Raw genomic sequence first — 22,428 nt, 5'->3', positions numbered from 1 at the left:
GTGTAAGGCCGAATTAGATGGTGAAAATCTATCAGAAGTACACACTCCTGAATTCGTAAATAGTTTGAGATTGTCTGGACTTCCTAATCATTCATTGACATTAAAGGTTGGTGCACCTGTTATGTTATTGGAGAATATAGACCACTCTATTGGTCTTTGCAACGATACGTGCTTCTTTGTCACAAGATTGTCCAAACACATTGTCGAAGCAAGAATAGTTAATGGGACTAATGAAGGAACCAAAGTTCTTATCTCCCGAATGTCTCTCACTCCTTCTGATACAAGATTTCCCTTCAAGTTCCACCGTAAACAATACCCGTTGATGATCGCATATGCCATGACTACCAACAAAAGCCAGGGACAACCAATAACTCACGTTGGATTATTGCTGAAAAATCGGTCTTTAATTACTGTCAATTGTACATAGCTAATTTTTCCCGAGTCACCCATCCTGATGGCCTGAAGATGTTAGCTCTAGACAAAGATGGACAAGATTCTGCTGCTACTACCGATGTCGTCTACAAAGGTGCTTTCAATAATGTGTAATTCCAACCAGTGATATTATGTTTTCTTTTTATGCGAAGATGACAAAATTGGTATATATCTACACAGAAAATATATCTTCCATACAAATAAATTAGGATAGCAAATGATTTCTATAATCGAGTTGCTAGACAACGAGCAAATTTGCATAATTAATACAAATCCTAAACACTGATATATAATTCTCTAAAGTTTCAGCACCGGATTCGTACATATATACATTAGCTATTAATTGAGTAATTATTTGTTCAAATTCAAGCAATGATAATATCATAAAATACAATCGATCGAACTCAAATCTTCAATTGCATTATATAATATTCAATGTTATAATTTATATAATTGTATATCAATCCAAATTTTCTTAAAATATTATAACAAATCCATTCCATGCATCGCACGGGTGAAAATACTAGTTATAATACAAAAGCTATTCCCGAGAGTATGAAAATAGCTAATACCAGACCCCTTTAGGAATGACTATTCGGTTATTTTCGATACAAAGGGGATAGCTCATTCCCAAGAATTACTATTCTCATGACAAAAAGGTATAGACAAATAATGAAATAGATCTATTCCTAGAAAATTTATTTTATTCTTAACTTATTCCATGAACCAAATATGTTGTTAATAAATGTGAGGTATTAAAACATTCTTGTGGGCAAGCTATTACAACATTCTGCATACATTTATGATCAGTAAAGATATATTTTTATCACCCAAAAAAATTCCATTTAATAAGGATAAAAACTTAATTACATTTTCCTTCCTAATTTGTTTGCATAATGTGTTTTTGACGTACAAATGGACTCTAAAGAGGATGGGAGGAACAGGACAACCACTTGGGGACCTGAGGCATGTCTTTCAAGAGTGTAAGGGGTGGTTGGGCAAAGATTGAGAGGTTACCATTAAACATATTTATAGGGAGCAAAACGAGGTTCTTGATGGGTTGGTAAAGCTTACAAATCGATCACAGAGCAATGGTTGGACTGGTTAGCAGATGATTCCCCCGGTTGTCTACCATGTAGTTCTGAATGATAAGGAAGGTTGATATCCCCTAGACTAGGATGATTCTAACGAGAGGTTATTAAGCATAGCATATAAGTTCCCGTTTCTTAATCCAAAAAAAATTAGAAATTAAACCTTTTTGATCTATTATAACTTTATCTAGTTAAACTAGAATTTGACATTTTACACATTTTCTCAACTTCGGATTGGATCAAGTGGGCTATTAACATATTTTTAGGTGAAGATTAAATTGGTAACTTTTAATGATAACTAATAATCAATCTTCCAAAAGGTTGAACCCCAACCCTAAGGGAGTAACTAATAATCAAATTTACACATATTGTGTATTAAAGACATGAAGTTAGAAAACTCAATTAAACTTGCGCGTATTATCTCACAAAAAAAAGTTTGTTGGGCGGAGGATGGTGATGGGTCAATTTCAGTACTCTACCTCTCGAAAATGTGGTGGCGGTATATATAAGGAAATAAAGTTGCGGGCGCTTTTGCTGTGAGTTATAGATTTTGGTATAGTGGTAAACGTTTGGTCCTAACTAGTGCTATTAAAGCTAGGTCACAAGTTTAAAGTTGCGCCTTTGCGGTGAGTTATAGCTTTTGATATAGTAGTAAGCGCTTGACAATATGAGCTTAGTGTAGTGATTTGTCACCTGATTTGACATCACGATTGAAAGTAGTAGTGTGGGGGTGGGACCGGTAGGATAATTGCGCGCTCGTAATTTACCTCTGCAGTGACTCTATGGACAGGATTTTATGGGCTTAGAATTAGTCCGACGAATCTCGAATCACCTAAGTATAAAAATAATAAGGAAAAGGGTCAAATAGGCCCATGAACATTACTCAAGGAGTCAATTAGGCCCTTGAACTTTTCAAAGGTGCAATTAAGCCCTTAAACATATTATTTTAGAGCAATGAGGCCCAAAAACCGGTTGGTGACCTACAATTACAAGTCAAAAGGATTCCAGCGAACTTCCGATGAGCCTCCGACAACATTCCGACAAAAAAACCGACGAAATGTTCTCCGGCGTCATTTAGCTGCCATCTCCGGCGAAGGAGAAGGCAGACCAACTGCTTTGGTCAGCCTTCTCCGTCGCCGGAGAAGGCAACCAAACTGGTTGCCTTCTCTGGCAACTGGAGAAGGCGACTAGATGGGTCGCCGGGAGAAGGGTTGAGTTGCCTTCTCCTTCGCGGGGGAAGGCGACCAAGGCCTTCGCCGGATCTGGTTCGCGAAGGAGAAGGCAAACCAGATCCAGCGAAGGACTGGGTCGCCTTCCCTCCGCGAAGGAGAAGGCAACCAGTTTGGTTGCTTTCTCCGGCGAAGGAGAAGGCTGACCAAAGCAGTTGGTCTGCTTTCTCCTTTGCCGGAGATGGCAACCAAATGATGTTGGAGAACATTTCGCCGGTTTTTTTGTCGGAAGTTCGTCGGAATCCTTTTGACCTGTAATTGTAGGTCACCAATCGTTTTTTGGGTTCCATTGCTCTAAAATAATATGTTTGAGGGCTTAATTGCACCTTTTGAAAGTTCAATGACTTAATTGACTCTTTGAGTAATGTTCAGGGGCCTATTTGACCATTTTTCTAAAATAATATAATATTACCTCTTTGGATGGCATTTTTATTATTAGATTTAAAAAATGTTTATTTTCATTAATTGATTTTATGATGAGATTTAATACAATAAATATGATAATATGTTAAAGATTGAAAATTAGATAATGAGTATACAATGTCACTATGACTCCAAATTTATTTTAGTCAAAGTTAAGGGATGTCCATATATTTATCGCTTGGCGTAGAGAGAGAGAGAGCGAGAGAGGGAGAGAGAGAGAGAGAGAGAGAGAGTTCATCAATGATCAAACGGTCACAAGAGCGAGAGGGGGATTTGTGATTTCTCTCTCTTCTCTGTGAATATATGTGAGGCTTAGGCCCATTTCTCTGGCTTTCCTTCCCATTTCGCGTGCATTTCCCGAACCCTCAAAACCAGACATCGACGAACAACCAAAAAACCCACTTCTTCAAACCCTTCTTCCCTCCTTCCCATTTATCAAGAAAAAAAAGTGATTAATCGAGAGTGAAGCACACAGAAACCTATTGATTATTGCCATTGTTTCCGATAATTATATGTATATTTATTGTATTTACTTTGAATGCTCTAACTGAGATCTTGTCCTTTCCTACAATGTTCTTCACTTTGTAGCGGACAAGGTATATAAAAATCAATTAAAATTCAATTTTCCGGATTTAATTTCAGCTTAGTTTCATCACCATTTCTTTCCCCGGATTTAATTGTTTTTTTTTTGGGGTAACAAAAAAAAAAAGAGTAATTTTCAGGAAAGTGTTGGATTTTCACTTTGATTCCGTTACTTTTCTATTTTCCCATTTTGTATTTTCTAAAAATTGTGGTTTTTTTTTTCCGAACTCTTTTTTGGTTCTTATATTTGGGTACTGAGAGATTGCTGCTCATGCTGGCTTTTTGATGGAATTTTTATTTTATTTTTTTTGGTTTTTAGGGTTCTTGAATCGGATCAGAATTTCCGACTGAGTTAGGGTTTTGATCAGCAATTCCGAACTTGGCCGTTGAATTCGGATTATTGGGTGGTGCTTAGTGGTTATTTACTGGTCACGGTTTCATTGATGGATCGCCCCATTAATGGGAGTGTTCTGTGATCTTCCCGGGCTTCAAGCTGAAAATTGGTGGTGAATTTGGCTCTTCTGAATGCTAATAAATGAATAATACTGGTATTCTATTTTGCTTGTTCTGAAAGGGCATGGAAGAGGACTGTAGATACAAGTAGAACTGTGTAGTGGGAGTGAAGAGAAAGTAAAAAAACAAAAATTGAGAACACTTTGAAGTGTTAAAACATCAAAATCAGATTGGGATATTTTCTTCTTAAGAAACCTTTTAGATTGACTCAGATTTAGTGGGAGCTTTTGCTATATAGCAGCGATTATAGTGCTTTATCTAGTGCTATTGGTGATTACCATTGGTTTTGTTTTTCCATTGAGTTTTGAATAATACTGTTGGAACTTCTGGTGCATCTGGAGTAGAAGGCTTTGGATGAGTGATTCAATGGGGAGCTGAAATGGAGGCCTACTAAGCTGGAAAGGAATGTGGGGTCATGGTGCATGGACAAGAATATAGTGGCTCGTTTGTTCCCTTACTGGAACATTGTTTTGAGAAAGTGATTGGAGGATACTGGTTTTCCAACAGCACTCGTTTTGCCTGTTGTATAATTGTGTGCAATGTCTCGCTGCTTTCCATTTCCACCACCGGGATATGAAAACAAGGCTAGATCAGAAGATGCAGACTTGCTAAAAGAGGTTTGTAAAATACTGTTATCATGGCATCTCTTACTTGCATAGCTCCATGAACTTATAACAATACTATGAGAGGTAACTTTTGGACAATTTGACTGGTTCTTTTGGGCAGCAAAAAATGTTTATGAAGGGTTCTTTTGATTTATATGATCTCTGGGAACATGGGATGCATAACTTAGTTTATTGCTTTCTTGTCCTTAGCTCTATTGAATGCATATACCTCCCCTACTTCCCACTTAAAAGTTTCAAAGCTTTTGTTGAAATGGTAGGTAATACTTTCTGGAGTATTGCTGAGGTATGCTTGTTTAATGCATATGGGAGAAAGACAGATAGTGCAATACTCATCTTTTCTTTAGCATATATCCAGAATATCAGACAATGACGTAATTGTAACATTATGAATTCATGACATTGATATAATTAATGTCTGTTAACCTGTATTTTCAAGTTGGATGTGATTTCCGTGATTCATGAATGTAGTGCACATTGGTCAATCTTTGTTATAAGTGTAGTGCATATTGGTCAATCTCTGTGACAATCTTATAGCACTGTGATTTGACAGTAATGTTATTTAGTCCTTTGAGTAAAAACCATTTTCAGTACTTTTCTAAGGAGGAAGTTTTCCACATGGCTTTTGAAGGCACTAGAGTTGTACATTTTGATATGGTTGCATTTATTTGATTAATCAGCTGTTGCAACTGGTTATTGTTCAGGGTGATGAATCGTTAGACAATGTTTAGCTTGCCTAACTTAAAGTAATGTTTCATGACACTACTGCTTTTCCCAGCATTATCATTTTAATGAGCCAGTTAGCATAAAGTCCACAGGGGAATATACATTGACCAATGTGCTAATGCTGTGCAGTTCTTGATTGATATTGCCTTTTGGATGCACTATGGTGCTATACTGTTGGAATTTGAAGGAACAACTTGCATATAAGCTCCTATATGTTTTTGTTATAAGTTTTGGCTGAATACTGAATTATTATGAAGACTATGAATTATGAATTAATCATCCTCCTGTTGCTATTGATTCCACTTTGTTTTAAATTTACTCCTTAGAATTAGAAAGAATGAAAGTGTGGATCATGAGTCATAGACGAACATCACATAGTACCTTCTAATTTCATCCTTAGAATTGATGAACTCCTCGGAATCAACCTGTCTAAAGGAATGACTTTCTCCTGAAATTCTTTATTTCTCCTGTTACGTATTAAAGTGCTCTGCTAATATCTTAAAATTTGTTGACATCACATAGTACCTTCTACTTTCAACCTTAGAATTGATGAACTCCTTAGAATCAACCTTTTCCCCTGTTTTTACATGCATATTTGTTCACCAAGTTTATACCCCATAAGTTTTTTTTTAATGTTATTTTGGTGATATTTAACGACTAGCCTCTCTCTAACAATCTTGGAACTAGTTGTTAATTTAAATTGAAGTGGACAAATTCCAGAGGCCAAGGATAAAAAAACGTGTCTTTGGAATTAGTTGCTAAGTTGGTTAGAGTTTTAATCTTTTCTAATCTAAATAATTTATGCAAGTCTTAGACCTATAATATTTCACTTGTGAGGTTTATCAAGAACTTAAGATATTTCAGTAGTTTTTTATTTAAATAGGGAGAGAAGTGTGCTAGTTTTACTAGTGTTCTTTGGATCAATGCTTTATTTAACATAGGATGCTCAATAATTTAGTTTCTACATATCTGATATAAGAATGCAATGAGGATCATAGAAAGTTCTTTGGAAAAGACACAGCAATGGAGTTGCACTTATGAAACATTGCTTGAAAGTCATAGAAACTTCTTAGGTGAAATGCTTAATGTGGCATGAAACACTAAATGTCTTTTTTAAAGCTCCATAGGAAAAAGTGAATCCATTTTACCATAACCAGAGTTGGCAGAAACATATTTAGAATGGAACTTAGGGCTGTGTTAGGATATGATCTCTGAGTAGTTGGTGGGTAGTCTTGGCTTTATGCACACAGAGATTCTCTCTCTAGCAGGGAAACGCTTAATGTGGCATGAAACACTAAAAGTCTTTATTAAAGCTCCATATGAAAAAGTGAATCCATTTTACCATCACAGAGTTGGCAGAAACAATATTTAGATTTTAGAACAAAACTTAAGATTGTGTTATGATATGATCTTTGAGAGGGTAGGTTTAGTTTTATGCATCCAGATATTTTCTCTCTAACATGGAAATTTACTCACAGTTCAACCATGAGGGCTAAAAGGATTTCAAAATTTATGATCTGCATTTACTTTGAAGATATGTTGCTTCCTCATTAATCCCTTTCCTTTTTGGAGTTAGGGGATTGGAAGTGGGCAATGAGGCCAATATAAAGCATTTCATGTCAATGTGGATTCTTACATTAGTTGATATTCTTGCTCATAAATTCTTAGTTGCTATATATATATATATATATATATATATATATATATATATATATATATATATATTGATTTTATATTAGTCTCAATTATTATCATGTTCGTGCCTTGTCATTAAGCACATCTCCTATCCCTCCATGATAGGCATGCTGATGCATCAACGTAGTGGGGGAATTATTTTATCTGAAAATTGTTGCTGGAAGTTTTAATCTCAATGCTTGCATCTTTCATGCATGTCTAATTTCTTAAATTGCTCACTTAGCAATTATGGATATACCCATTTAGCCAGGTTTAAAAACGCATTTTTGAGCTGCGCCTTAGCTTGAGGCAAGTGCAAGTAGCACCAGGGCGTGCACCATTGTCACAGAACAAAGTGTGTACCCTTTGTGCAGGAAGGGGCGAACGGCACACGCCTTGGTGTGCGCCCTTGAGGCTTTTTGAGGTGGCGCAGTGGTGTGAGGGCACTTCAAACACTAAGCCGAGGGGATTTCAGCCTAGGCAGCTTTTTGTCGGTCAGTTGACTAGGCTCCCAACTCGGCTGAGTGGTTGTTTTCTTTAATTCCCTTGCCTCTACGTCGTCACCTGCTCGACTACTCTTCCATATTCCTGGAGCTAGGTACTCAACTAACAGTCGGACATACAGGCTAGGAGTCTCACATGGATTATTGTCAAGCCTCTATTATTATGTAGCTTTCTTGTGGCATGTTGTTGCTACCTCTATTTCAGATAGGGATGGCTATTTTCATGTTCGGTTTTTATTTCCACATGAATTCTGGAATTTTGATTTTGCCTTTAAAGATACATGAATTGTTTTGCCATATATGTATCCATCTCAGTGAAGTGGCGTGTGGTAATTTCCCCATTTTGTGTTTCATTTTGGACTTCGGTTTGTACCTTTAGCTTCTCACTGTTATATACGTTGCTTTAACTATGTCTCTATTTGCTTCTGTTTCAGGAAAAGCGCAAAGAAAAAAAACATAAAAAGGAGAAGAAAGACAAAGAGAAGGGAGAAGGTAAAGAGAAAAGGGAGAAAGATAGAAGTGATGGGAAACACAGAGAAAAGAAAGACAAAAAAGATAAACACAAGGACAAGGACAAGGACAAGAAGGAAAAGAATAGGGACAAGAAAAGGGACAAAGATAAAAGCAAAGATAAAGATAAGAAAAGCATTTCCGAGGAAGCGAAAGCTGCTGGGCAACCTGGTACTTCTAGTACAGAAACTGATAAGAAAAATGAACATTTTAAGAACATTAATTCTGAGGAAAAGAAAAACAATGTTCAGTTACAAGTCCAGCATGGACAGAAGGCAATTCAAGGTAGTGGTCCTGATAGAGAGACAGAGGAATCAAAATTTGTGCAGGAGTTGGGTAGGAGGATCAGAGATGAAGAGAATGGAAAAGGAATCCAATTGGCAGGAAGATTCTCTGCTGAGTGGAAGAGGGATGAAAGGATTGACAGGGTTGGGGTCAAGGTTGGTAGTAGTTTGGCTGAAGACAAGGGAACTAACATGGAGAGGAGTATTGATAACAAGAAGATGGATGTGCAGGCTACCAGGAACGAATCTAGATTTAGTGGTAATGCAATTGTCCCTAGCATCATTGGGGCCAGCAAAAACAAAATTGAAGGGATGCCTAGGGTTGGGGTCAAGGATTCCGGGAATTTTCCCGAAAATAAGGAGACACATGTTGAGAAGAGCCTTGATAATATCATTGGGGCCAGCAAAAACAAAATTGAAGGAATGCCTAGGGTTGGGGTCAAGGATTCTGGGAATTTTACCGAAAATAAGGAGACACATGTTGAGAAGAGCCTTGACAATAGGAAGATGGATGCACATCCAATCAGGAATGAATCAAATTTTAGTGGAAATTTGGCTGTCCCTAACCTCACAGGGTTCAGCAAAAGTAAAGTTGAAGGAATGGGCAGACCACTGGAAGAGAATAATGAAAGGAAAGAAGAAAAAGAGAAAACTAAAGAAAGAGGTGATGGAAAACTGGGAAGCAAGAATAAGGATAAAAATGGAGATAAGAAAAGGCACAAGAAGGATAAAGGCCAGGAAAAGGAGAAAAAAAAGGAGAAGAAAAAGGAGAAATCAAAGGAGAAAAGTGAACACAAGGGAATTGAGAAAGATAGATTACGGGACATCAACAAAAATGAATTTTCTGCAGTTAGCAGTAATAAAGCTCCAGCACTTTCAACAGACACCAATGCTGGTACTGCTTTTGATGTAAATCTCAAAAAGAGAAAACTTGTGACAAATGGTTCTCTTTCTGGTGAGTTCTGTTGCACAAAACATACAACATTCAAACTTGATACTTATTCACTAGCTCTTAACATAAATGATTCATGGAAAGCTTTGGTGGCAAGTCTGTTCTGCTTCTGGCCCGAATTCCTATGTTACATTTCCTGCTAGAAGTTCTTAGCCAGCATTTTTCTATATTTATCCTATGCATTTCAATGAGCATATTCAGATGTACTTGACCTCTTGGTTGGCTGACTGGTTGTGTTGCTTTTTGTGTGTTTTTTTTTTTTAATCCTGTCTTGCAGAGAATGAAACTAGGCCTGTTAAAATGCCTAGGCCTGCTTCTCATGAGCCAATACAGAATGGAAATAAAGTTGAAACTCTTCAAGTATCCCTCCTTACATCAAATAGGCAAGAAGGTGCTTCTGAGCTTAAGGTGGTTAATAAGGTGCAGAGGATTAATGGAGCAATACATGGTCAGCCATTGTCTGTTCCTAGACCAAAGCCTTTGCTGTCAACTACTGGTTCTGGTCAAATTCCTGAAACATCTAAGAAGCCTACTCAGGCTGATCAAATTGCCGAAGCATTTAGAAAACCCCCTCATACTGACCAAATTGCCGAGGTGTCTAGGAAACCTCGTGCTAATCCAATTGCTGAAGCATCGAAGAAACCTCCTCATACTGATCTGATTATTGAAGCAGCTAAGAAAGCCCCCCATCCAGATTCCAAGTATATGAGCCAGATACTCACCGTTCCCAAAATGGAAGAGTGGATTGAAAGTGATGACAATGAATGGTTGTTTGGACGCAAAAATCCTTCAGATAGGAAGCCAGGGGTGGCGGATTCCAATGGGGTCAATGAGGAACTACAGGTATGGTCTGAAGCTCGGTATATAGAATCTACAGATGTTTATGCTCTGCCATATGTTATTCCTTATTGAATGTTGGGAGTTGGGTGCAATCTTATTGGGGAGGTCATCAAATGGTGGTGGCTTGTCAGTCATCCAGAAGAATATCAGGCTTGGACATGAATATGCTGGGCTTCTTGGTTGCACTATTTTGCTTCTGTTGCAGTTATGTGGTCAGCTGCACTTCTGTGTCCATGGTTCTGGTTGTGGAATGTCCGAGAATTTATGCCCTAAATTGAACCGCAAAGTTGAATTTTCCCAAGGTCCCGGTTGGCGGGCGCCATAGAGTGTTCACTGATATCCACAAGCTTATGCAAATTTATTCCATTTCTTGAAGGCTCTCAGGGGGTTTCTTTCTAATTGAGTGTGAGAGAAAGTTGAGCTGTGGTCTTTACACCTCCACTAAAAATTTTGATTTGTAACATAGAACTTTATAGATGTAAAATAGAGGAAAAAGAAAGCAGTAGTTTCAATTGATTTAATTTAGTTTTCAAGTTTTTATTTTTAATTTAATGAAAGCAGTAGTCTGAAGTTTTCAAGTTCTAAAACCATCTTGCTTTCTTCTTATTGTACATTGCTTTTAGTCTGTGCTTCCTTTTTTCATATGTGCCAGTATTGGAACTATAAACTGGTTTGATGTATAGCTTTGGCCAATGCATATTTTGAATAGCTCTACCCACAGGCTTATGATGGATTGATTCATCACACAGTCCACTCCATCTTGGTTTTATCTTAAGAATTTTTTTATCCTAAAGAGAGATTTGGTTTGATGTTATGAATAAATATTTGATGTGTGGTTGATTGATTGTGAAAATTATAAGTTGCAATATTGGTATCACATGAAGAATTGAAGATGCCTTTGGGGGTTTAGGGAGGGAGGGTTCAGTTTGATCAAAGACGTATAGAGGCTTTAGATTGAACTTGATTCAGAAGCGGTTGTGAATGTTATTGAGGGAGTTACTAGTTTGCGACATGACTAGAAGCTCACCAAGAATGTTCTAAGGGGATCACCATAATCTTTTCTGGTTTGATATTACGAATAAATATTTGATGTCAAAATTATAAATTGCGATATTGATATCACATGAAGAACTAAAGGTGCCTTTGGGGGTTTAGGGAGTGAGGCGCTTAGCTTGATTTAGGAACATAGAGATGGAACTTGATTTAGAAGCGGTTGTGAAAACTTAAGGAAGTTACTAGTTTGAGACAAGATCAGGAGTTACAACAATATTTTATCGATCACCAGAATCTCTTCTGGTTAACTTCAGATTGACGAGTGGTTGGGGAACTTGAGGAATCTCCTCTTCTTGGATGCTTTGGCACTTCATCTCATAGAGTTAGGATTTAATTTGGGTCACCCGGGCTTAGCTCAATGGTTTAATGGGCAGTATTTGGGAGAAGGATTTAATTTGGGTCTCTTAGTTGCTAATCGTTATGCCATGAAACCGTGTCCACCATTCATGGTGAACACGGTCCCAACGGTAACGGTGCATCGTTATTATTATTATTATTTTTTTAAATTAATCGCGTGACTTTTCTTCTTCATTTTCATATTTTCGCGGTTTCACTTTCTCTTCGCGCAAGTTTCTTCAACATTCATAAATTATGAATGTGCAACATGGATTTATGAATGTGCAGTTATGAAATTATGAAGTTTCTTTTATGAGATTATGAATTTTCTGTTTTGAAATTATGAATTTTCTGTTATGAGATTATGAATTTTCTGGTATGCGATTATGAATTTTTTGTTATGAAATTATGAATGTTCTGTTATGAGATTAAGGATTTATAGAAAATTCATAATTACATAACTGTAAATTCATAATCTCATAACAGAAAATTCATAATTTAATAAATGTTTTTCTTTTATGCGATTATGAATTTTCTGTTATGAGATTATGAATTTACAGTACATTCATAATTTTATAACAAAAAATTCATAATCTAAACAAACGCGCGTCGTTAACAGCATATTAACTAAAAAAAAATTCGTAAAAACGGTGTCGTTTGGACTCGTATTCACCATTCATGGTGAACACGTTTTCAGGGCATAATTTGCGCTTAGCTGCACCAAAAAAAAAAAAAAAAAAAAAAAAAAAAAAACAGAAAAAGGAAAAAAACCAGAAGGCACCTTGCCTAACCCTCCTTTATAATTTCATTGTTCGATTAAGACGACAATTATACATAATAATTTCAATGAATCAATACAATAATTTTTTGTCTTAAGACACTGTTAGAATTTCTTTTTTTTTTTTGGGAAAGTGATACTTTTTTCCCTTATATTATATACTTATAGGACTTTTCCCTCCTGAATTATTCATGTAAGCATATTAGCCTCCTCAATTATTTTAAAAGTGGCGATTTTTTTCCCCTAATATATCAAATTGTCATCTCTACCCTTAAAGCAAATATTTCATTTATTTTTCTTATATATGAGAGATCTTCTTATATAAATTGTTTAAAATGTATAGTATAATCTAAAGGGTCACATTTGTGTGAGACCGATATGTGAGACGAGTCTGATCAATATACAAATGTAATACTTATACTAACAAATGTAATACTAATTAGCTAGAATAAAGTGTATATTACTTATAAGGGAAAACGTAATATTTTTATGAACAAATGTAATACTTTTAATTTTATCAAAAAAATTATATTTTTCCTTATAAGTAATTCATTACTTATAAAGTTGAAATTATTAATTATAGATAAGTGAATAAAATACTCCGTATGATGTGTATGAGTGTGTAGAAGTAGGGCTCACAAAAATGGAGAAAAATGAAAAAGGATTTGAGAGAAAATACAAGAGTATATTATATGATGATGTTGAAAAATTGGGCCCACAAAATAGAGAGATAGCGGAGAATCATTGTGAATGCCTCCTAATTTTTTGTCTCTCGATACTCTCTCATCCATGCTTTTAGAGCATCCACGTTACTTTAGGGCATCCTCAATAGTGGGAGTTTTGGTGTAGTTTTTGAACAGTTTTTGTAAGTGTGATTAGTAAAGAGAAAATGAGATGGAAAAGAAAAAACAAAAAAGGAAAAAAAAAACTAAATTCTGAATAAAAAAAAATGAAGTTGAATTACGCGCCTAGGCGGGCGTGTGCACGTGAGAGTTGCGCCTCACATGCACACATGAGGCGCACCTCTTTCTCCCCACTATGGGACACACAGCACTGCAAAAGCTTGGGTGCTGGCAGGATACACCCACTCACTCTCTCTCCTCCCTTCTCTCTCTTCCAACAAAGCAATTCCACATGAAAAACTTGTGCAAAATTCTCTTAATGGGGTTGCTCTTTGAGCATCCACAATAGTGGAGTTATTTTAGAATTTTTGAGGAATTTTTGTAAGTGTGATTAGAAAAGAGAATATGGGAGGGGAGAAAAAAAAAAGAAAAAAAAATTAAAGCAAAAAATATTTTATATATATATATATATATATATATATATATATATATATATATATATATATATATATATATATATATATATATATATATATATATATATATATATATATATATATATATATTGGGAAGGGATCAGGTGCATTTGTAGCTTCCGGTGCGGATGTGCGGTGGATTAATGTGCGTGAGGTTTATACTTAATGTGCGTGAGATTTGTACTCAATGTGCCTGAGATTTGTACTTAATGTGCGTCATGTTAATATGCGTGAGTTTTGTACTTAATGTGCTTGAGTATTGTGTTTAATGTGCGTGAGATTTGTGCTTAATATGCGTGAGTATTTCAGAATTACGAGCTCAGAAGGAAGCAGAACAGAAACTCACGCACATTAACGCCCAAGCATCTTGTTACTTCTTCCTTCAATTTGGCCATGGATTCTGGATTATCAGCTACCTTCAGTGCAGTTGAATGTTTATATAGATGACGCACGCACAGTAAAATTTGCACAGCAGCTAAATGTTTATTTCTGTTGTATTATTCCCATAATTCTTAACCACCATAGCTCGCCTCCGCATCATCATCATCAGGAGGGGGGCAATGGCTACTGGGATGTGGAAGAAGCTGACATCAATATTTTCTGCTGCATTTTACACATTCACGCACATTAATTAAGTACAAATCTCACGCACATTAATCCACCGCACATCCTGCACGAGAAGCATTCATCCGCACGGGAACCTTTCACTATATATATATATATATATATATATATATATATATATATATATATATATATATATATATATATATATATATATATATATATATATATATATATATATATATATATATATATATATATATATATATATATATATATATATATATATATATATATATATATATATATATAAGTTGATTGTCAGGTGCGCCTAGCACTGCACGCGCCCAGCGACCGCAATGTTGACAGCCACGCATGGCTGTCATAGTTGGGCAAATTTTATTGTGGGTCCCACATTTCTGAATTATCTCCACCCCTTGCAGATGCACCTAATCTTCTCTCTCCTACCCCCTTCTCTCCTCCATTTAAGCATCCACTTTCTTAAAATTTGTGAATAAACTTGGTATTCTTCTCTAGTGTAGATGCTCTTAGCTTTTTCACGGTTTTTGATGATCCAAGTAGGAGAGAGATGAAAGAAATAGAAGAAGAAAAAATAGGGGAAAAAAAAATATCAATGCATTTGACCATTCTGATGCCCAAAAAAAGGTAAGGTTTCACGCTCTAGCTGGCGCGTCCACACGCCCGGCTGGGCGTTTGTTGTGCGCAAAACGTGCACAACGGCTCTCTTTCCTCATTTATTTCTCTTCTTGGGACCTACAAAAAAACCGTTTACTTGCATGAGATCAAAATACATTCTCTCACCTCTTTCTCTATCATTCACTTCATCATAGGTCCCACAAAAAACTAAGAAAAATAATCCACTAGTGTGGATGCTCTTAGTTAGAAAAAAGAATGAATTTCACTTTTGGTTTTACAATGGTTTTATTTAGATATTGAAGATCTTTTCTTGGGATGACGATTTTACTCCTAAAAATATAAAATCAGACAATATTTCACCGTCAATTTAACTGAAAAGACCAAAACTGATAGATATAACTTTACAAAGTTAGGCACCAAAACTGAAAAAATTTAAAATTTTACACCGAAAGGGATAAGATCTCAAAAGTTGTGAAACCAAAAGTGAAATTAATTCTTATAAAAAACTCAAAAATTCTACAGCTAGAGATGTCCTTATTAGAGTTGTCGCGCTCTGGTGTTTTGTTAATTATGTTACCAACAAAATTAAATTTTATTTACACACGACATTACACACATATTGAAAATTTTAATATTCTTCTTCTCCCAAAATTTTAATATTCTTAAATGATTGAATATATGTTAATTTGTACTCTATCAATCCACTTTCAATTAAGTAAAATTGTGCTGTATAGTAAATGCCTAGTACAGCATGCAGTAATGAAAGAATCATACGGAGTAATATATTTTCTTCGAATTTGGAGAGCAAAAACCATGCAAGTCGCTTGATCAATGTACTTAGGGTCTCCTATTTTTTCCCCGAGTCTCATCAGAAAATTGTAATCATAGTATTTCGCCGGGAGATCCGGGAACCTCGCCCAAACAATGACACGTTCAGTTTTGTCCGAATTGGGATCAAAATCCGACCTCAGAGTATTGAGAATATGAAGGAAGATAGATGAATTGTATTATTGAAGCAAGAGCCATCTATTTATACCGTGCATACAGAGCATTGTAGTGGCAACCCATGATCTTAGGAAAAGAAAAAATAATTATAGACTAAAACAAAATACACAGGAATGGAAGGAATTAAGCTAACTAATATTATTCCTTAATAACCTCCAATATATCCTGAACAATGAGGTAGTGATCAAGTACGGTCCATGGCCCTCCGTATTTGGCAAAGTCATAGTAATAATCAACTGACCAAAACTTCACCATGTTACGTTCCTTGGGCCTCATCAGCAGATTCAAACGTTCCATGTTCCTCAATTCCTTCCATGGTTCCTTACCTAGTGAATCCCTCCAGTTGGTCGCTCATCATTTTTGATTTTTTTTTTTAATTTGTACTTCGTTCCAGTTGGTCTTGATCCTCCGCCGTACGCTGAGCAGTAGCGTAGCGGTCGCGTTTTGGTTTTCTGGCGAAGGGGGTATTAGAGAGCATTTTCAAAAGTTTATTTTACTTTTATATGAAGCAATGTTGCAAAAAATGCTAGGCGCCGATTTTTTATTTTTTATTTTTATTTTATTAATTAAAAAAAATTAAAAATTAAAAATTTTCAAAATTTAGTACTAAAATATAAGGTTTCCATAGTTATTTCTTAGAAACTATTTACAAAAGTGGTTGTAAAATTGTTCAAAAGATTGTTTAAACCATCTAAATACATAAAAAACTAAAATTAAGAGCTAAAGAAGCATTTTTTTGAGAAATTAGTGGACCAAACTGCCTTCGGCAATTTGCGTTGTATAGATCTCAAAAAAATACGTGATTTGAAAAAAAAAAAGAATTTTCTCAGTAAAAACACTATAAGAAAAATGCACATAGACAACATTAGAAAGACAACAGTTTTTAAGAAAAGTGTTGTCTTTTGTATAAAAGACAACAGTTTAGTCCAAAACTATTGTCTTTGATGCAACACTTTTGTCAAAGACAACGGTTTTTACTTAACCGTTGTTATAAGTGTGTTGTCTTTGTGTATTTTGTGAAAAGACAACACCACAACGACAACGGTTTTTTAAAACCGTTGTCTATGTGCGTTTTTTTTTAAATAAGACAACGGTTTTTTTAACTGTTGTCGTTGGTGTGTTGTCTTTAAGCGCAATGGAATACACAACACTAGATAGACAACGGTTGTAAACAACCGTTGTCTTTGTGTGCTCTTTTTTTAAAAAAAGACAACGGTTTTATTTAACCGTTGTCGTTGGTGTGTTGTCGTTAAGCGCACTCGAATACACAACACTATAACGACAACGGTTTTATATAACCGTTGTCGTTGCGTGTTCTTTATTTGTTTAAGACAACGGTTTTATTTAACCGTTGTCTTTGGTATGTTGTCTTTAAGCGTATTTAAATACACAACACTACAAAGACAACGATTTTAAAAATTCTGTTGTCTTTGCGCATTATTATTTAACAGGTATATAAAATAAAAACTAGGATGTTAACAACAAGAGTCGAACCTATGACCTCAAACTTAACAAGCAAGCAGTCTAACCAACTAAGCAACAACAACTCTTATTTCTAAAGGTGCAACATCTGGTATATAACTGGGTTCCTTCTGTTTTGTTTGTGAAAACCAAAACAACAATTTTAGAAAATAGTTGAAGAATTCCCCCCAAAAAGAATAAAACTTGAGACCTCTAACATAGTAAACTAAACTAAATCCACCAAGACACACCAACACTTGTGTACTTGAGTGCAACATCTAGTATATTACCAGTTTGTTTATGTGTTGTCTTTAAGAACCAAGACAATGATTGTATAAAATAGGTTAAGAATACCACCACGAAGGATAGAACCCAAGACCTTTAACATAACATAACAAACAAAACTAAATCCACCAAGCCACACCAACTCTTATGTATTAAAGTGTTACACCTTATCTTTTACCTATAATTTAACAAAGAAAGAATACAATTCAAAAGTTAATTTAATAGTTCTATTTTCGTTCATATTTAAATATATAAAATTATTCACCAAAATTTCAAAATAATTCATTATTAAAGTTTTATTTTTAATTATATTACAATTAAGACCAATCTAGGAATTAAAAAACAATAATAATTATCAAGTATAAAAAACAATAATGGTGCGGTATGATGTGTAGGGTTACGGGCGGTATGATAGGGGCCGAGGTTGGTAATCGACTCTTCTGGCTAGCGCATGACTAACAAGGTTAGCTATATGTTGGTAATCGACCCTTCCGGCTAGTGACTGTCAATGTTAGCTATATGTTGGTAATCGACCCTTCCGACTAGCGCATGACTAACATGGTTAGCTATGTTGGTAATCGACCCTTCCGGCTAGCGCATGACTAACAAGGTTAGCTATATGTTGGTAATCGACCCTTCCGGCATGCCTGGGACACATTGAGAATGAATATGAAAGAGTAGTTGATCGATGCTGTACAGTTAGCTATATCCCATTTCTTTTGCCGCGATCTTAATTAGCTTTATGTTCATAAATACCAAACTATATATTCATAATTTTTGAATTGAAATGCATATTTCCAATTGTTGATAACTATACAGTTTAGAAATTATCAATCAACAATACAGAAATTATGAATCTGCAGTATAGAAATTATGAATTTACTGTATAGAAATTATTAATCTATACAACTGTATTTAAATTAGAAATATACTATATAGAAATTATTATGAATCTAACTACATTATAGAAATCTATGAATCTCGTGTTTTGTACCTATATACCCGGAACTATTTTAATTAACCGGATGTAGCGACCCAAGTAATTAATTAAACTAAAATTTTGTTACAAAATTTCCCTCTAAGCTAAGATAAAATTTCCCTCTAAGACAAAATTTCCCTCTAAAACAAAATTGGGAATGAAATTTTTGTCTTTCCCTCTAAGACAAAAATTCGCACAACAACTCCGCCGACCGCCACTCTCCGATCAGACAACAACTCGCACAGACAAAATTTCCCTCTCATATCAGACAACAACTCGTTCAGATACAACTCCATCAAACTCCGCCGACCGCCACTCTCCGCAGTCGCCGTCGCTGAGCCTGGGTGGAAGTCGACAATAGAGAAGCTCTCCACAGTCGCCGTCGCTGAGCCTGGGTGGAAGTCGACAACAGAGAAGCTCTCCGCAGTCGCCGTCGCTGAGTCCACGTCGCCGTCGACAACACAGAAGCCCTCCGCGGTCAGCTGCGCCGCCGTCTCCCGTCAGCGTCGCTCTCAACCTACACCTCTTCCCTCCTCTACCGCCATCTCCTCCTCCCTACTCTTCCACCGTTGGATTCCCCATCACAAACCTACAGGTTAGTCCTAAACCCTAGATTAATTGTTGGATTATTAGGTTGTGAATTTTCTTACTCCCTAAATTAATTGTATTACCTTGAGCTTTGCGTGAGGTAGAAATATTAAAATGTCTTCTTTGAAAGTTTGAATTTGCAGTTTTGAGCTTTCTTTAGTTAAAAGCTTTTAATACAGTGTGTGTGTCTATATTATATATGAATCAGTGGATGGTTCTGTTTGGGTTTCTTTACCTGAAGAAACCTTGAAATATGTGGACTACTCCTGGAAATTTTATAGTGTTGAATTGCTTGAATAGGCTGTAGTTGTTTGGGGTGTTTTATCCATATGAAGGGAGTCAAAGGACACTGATGATGTGAACTTTGTCCTGAGTTTCCCTGTTGTTTCTTATGATACTATGTTGGAGGTCTGTCTATGTCTCTGTGATACACAGTTGTGCATATTTTTCATGTCATCTATCTTCAGAGTGTATCATCCACCATGAATATAAGATTTCAGCTCATCAAGGTTGATGTTCCAAGTTCTGATTCCCCCTGGCTTGGCATTTAGATACTACATGTTTTCTTTTTACCAAAAATCCTTGTCGGTATACAAGTCTATATTGCTAGTATTATGTTGTGTTTGAGTTGTTTACATATCCCAGATTGATAATCAAATTATTGCTTCCTTGTCTCTTCTGTTTTGTACTGACAATAGTTTTTGCAGTAATTTTTCCAACTCCCTCACAACCGAACTTGGCTATGGAGTATTAGATATTATGCAATTTTTAAACCAAAATCCTTGTCTTCTTTATACAACTCTGTATTACCAGGTGTATACAAGTATATATTACTAGGTGTGTTTTGTGTTTCAGTTGTTTGCATATCCTTGATTGATTATCAACTCCTTGCTTGCTTTTTCTATTGGCTATTGCATAATAATTTTTGCAATTACTCATTAACTCTTCACTAGAAACTCTGAGGATCCGTGCTTGATACAGTGACAGTGATGTTGCAATCTTTTGCTTGTTCTTGATCGTTGAATTTTCTTATTCCCTAAATTTTCTACAACACATGGCTTCATAGCCTTGCTGTCCTAGTTATGCTTCCTCAACTGGTTACTTTGTAATCTGCTATGCTCTTTTTAGTCAAACAAACATGTATATTTTGATAATGTGTAAACAAATGAATTAACTCCATGGTTTCTTTAGCAAATTTCCGTGCTGCTGCCCTCTCCATAGCAGCCTTCTGTTTTGCTGCTTCCCTCTCTTTGCGAAGCTCTTCTTTCTGTCTTTTCCTCTCAGCCTGGACTCAATATACAAGAAATATGGTAGCTATCAGCCACTGAATATAGCAGAAGTTTAAGGAGAGAAACTAAAATAAAACCGCCCTCAAACATACCCTCAAAAGCTCTCTCTGCAAAAATTTCTCTCGTGTTTCCATTTCACGCTTTTCCTCACGTTGAAACCTCTCTTCCTTCCTCTGTTGTTCACGCATTAGCCTTTGTTCTTCTTTCCTTCTCTCACGATCCAGTCTTTCCATTTCCTTTTTCACTTGTTCTTCCCTCTTAAGTGAGAAAAGAAAATTGTTTCAGATTTCAAAAGTAAAATTGCAGAAAGTAGTTGCAAAAAAATAATAATAATAATAATAAATAATAAAATAATAATAATAAAATCCAAAGGTTTGAAGGAACATAAAAATATACCTTTCTCCTTAAAAGATCCTGTTTCTCAAGTTCTTTTCGAATCCTTTTTTCATGAGCTAGTGCTTCCTTTCCTATTCTAGCTTCATCGTGTGTATATATACACTTTAAGTCTTTGAGAATGAGAGACAACTTTGTTCTTCATATCATCTGTTTAATGATTTTTACTATAACAAATAAATTTAAACTACAAAATAAAGAACCTTGTAATTTAAACTCTGCACCAAACTGTGATATTTGATTTTTTTCGCATTGTATTCGAGTTGTTTATTTGTCAAAGTGCAAAGTGCTGCATAAGAAACTTGTCATTGAGCTGCAAGTTGCAACTTTAGACCCTTTGGAACTTTGGAATACATTTAATTTCATTTGCATGGACCTAAAAAAAGAATTCACTAGAAAAAAATGACTTCACCTACAAGAAAAATACTATATAGACAATTGTGTCTGCTTTGCAAGTAATTACAATAGATCTTATTAAGTCATCACACATCATGAGCATCAGAAAATGATCCTGTGGGGTTTTCTTCTTCCCCTTCAATTTCTACCACCTAATTATTTTGGCCAATACCTGTTCAGAAGTGTCAAACAAGGAAAAACAGAAACAAAAAGCAAAAAGCAAAAAGCAAAAAAACAAAACTAAGTGAAACTAACCCGGAGAATGTCAGCTACACCTTCAGGATAAAACTCCCTATGCCTGGCAGTTCCAGGAAGGGGATCACCTTCATCATTTTCCTCAACCTTTTCAGATTCTGTGCCACTTCCCTTATCTGGCAAGAGCATATCAGTAAATGTTCCTATCTCATGGAGCTTCTTGCAAGCATCCAAACAAACCGCCTATACAGAACATAGTAAGTATTTAATGAATAATCTCAACTAATGTAGATAACACTTAACTAAGTTGAGGGCAGTAATAAGAAAACCTGTTGTTTATCAACTATCAGTGGGTAACTGGGAGCAGTAGAAGTGGATAAGTATCATCTACAAAGACACATCAAGAAGAAACTTTTCCTTAAGGGAAACCTACAATAGTATATCTGCAGGTTCAAAGTACACAAAATAGTATAGTCCAAGTATTTTACTGCAATATAGTTCTCTTTGTTGGTTTGATTTTGCACTTCAATGTAGTATCGTTCAAGAAGTCTTAATTTTATCTTAATGTATGGTGCTATGGCAGAAATATAATGTGAAGCTTTTATTTAATCATGTTTGTCTTATAAACTAAAGTGTGCTTAATCTTTGTGGTTTGGTGTTAAGTGTCAAAATCCGGCCGGCTTATAAACACTCAATTACAAAGATTTGATCTTTTTCATGGAAATATGGCAGAATATAGAAACAAGTCA

At 35.6% G+C, this 22,428-nt stretch overlaps 2 protein-coding genes and 1 long non-coding RNA gene across 6 annotated transcripts; 1 reads left to right on the top strand and 2 right to left on the bottom strand.

The window, feature by feature from the left end:
- Positions 1-3,367: 3,367 nt before the first annotated feature.
- LOC109179002 (myb-like protein X) lies at positions 3,368-11,024 on the top strand. 4 transcript variants are annotated; one of them, XM_019328560.1, is made up of 5 exons: positions 3,368-3,771; positions 4,077-4,260; positions 4,612-4,887; positions 8,231-9,545; positions 9,820-11,024. In XM_019328560.1, the coding sequence occupies exons 3-5, from the start codon at positions 4,810-4,812 to the stop codon at positions 10,452-10,454; spliced, it is 2,028 nt and encodes a 675-aa protein (XP_019184105.1). In that variant the 5' UTR covers positions 3,368-3,771; positions 4,077-4,260; positions 4,612-4,809; the 3' UTR covers positions 10,455-11,024. The 4 variants fall into 4 exon arrangements, with proteins under 4 accessions (XP_019184105.1, XP_019184106.1, XP_019184107.1 ...); XM_019328561.1 differs by having other exon boundaries at positions 4,077-4,887; positions 8,231-8,869; positions 8,981-9,545; XM_019328562.1 differs by having other exon boundaries at positions 4,077-4,887; positions 8,231-8,893; positions 9,005-9,545.
- Positions 11,025-20,496: 9,472 nt separating this feature from the next.
- LOC109178944 (homeobox-DDT domain protein RLT2-like) lies at positions 20,497-21,173 on the bottom strand. The gene is made up of 3 exons (XM_019328494.1): positions 21,092-21,173; positions 20,788-20,952; positions 20,497-20,691 (listed from the first exon to the last, which is right to left on the bottom strand). Exons 2-3 carry the CDS (start codon positions 20,926-20,928, stop codon positions 20,497-20,499), a joined length of 336 nt encoding a protein of 111 aa, XP_019184039.1. The 5' UTR covers positions 20,929-20,952; positions 21,092-21,173.
- Positions 21,174-21,495: 322 nt separating this feature from the next.
- LOC109178969 lies at positions 21,496-21,904 on the bottom strand. Its single transcript, XR_002053796.1, has 2 exons — positions 21,740-21,904; positions 21,496-21,656 (listed from the first exon to the last, which is right to left on the bottom strand). It is a non-coding gene; the product is annotated as an uncharacterized LOC109178969 (long non-coding RNA).
- Between the last annotated feature and the right edge of the window lie 524 nt (positions 21,905-22,428).

The sequence above is a fragment of the Ipomoea nil genome, unplaced genomic scaffold (assembly GCF_001879475.1).
Source record: "Ipomoea nil cultivar Tokyo-kokei standard unplaced genomic scaffold, Asagao_1.1 scaffold0875, whole genome shotgun sequence".
NCBI lineage: Eukaryota > Viridiplantae > Streptophyta > Magnoliopsida > Solanales > Convolvulaceae > Ipomoea > Ipomoea nil.
Note: the sequence above shows the minus strand (reverse complement) of the source record. Positions and strands in the feature narration are given on the sequence as shown.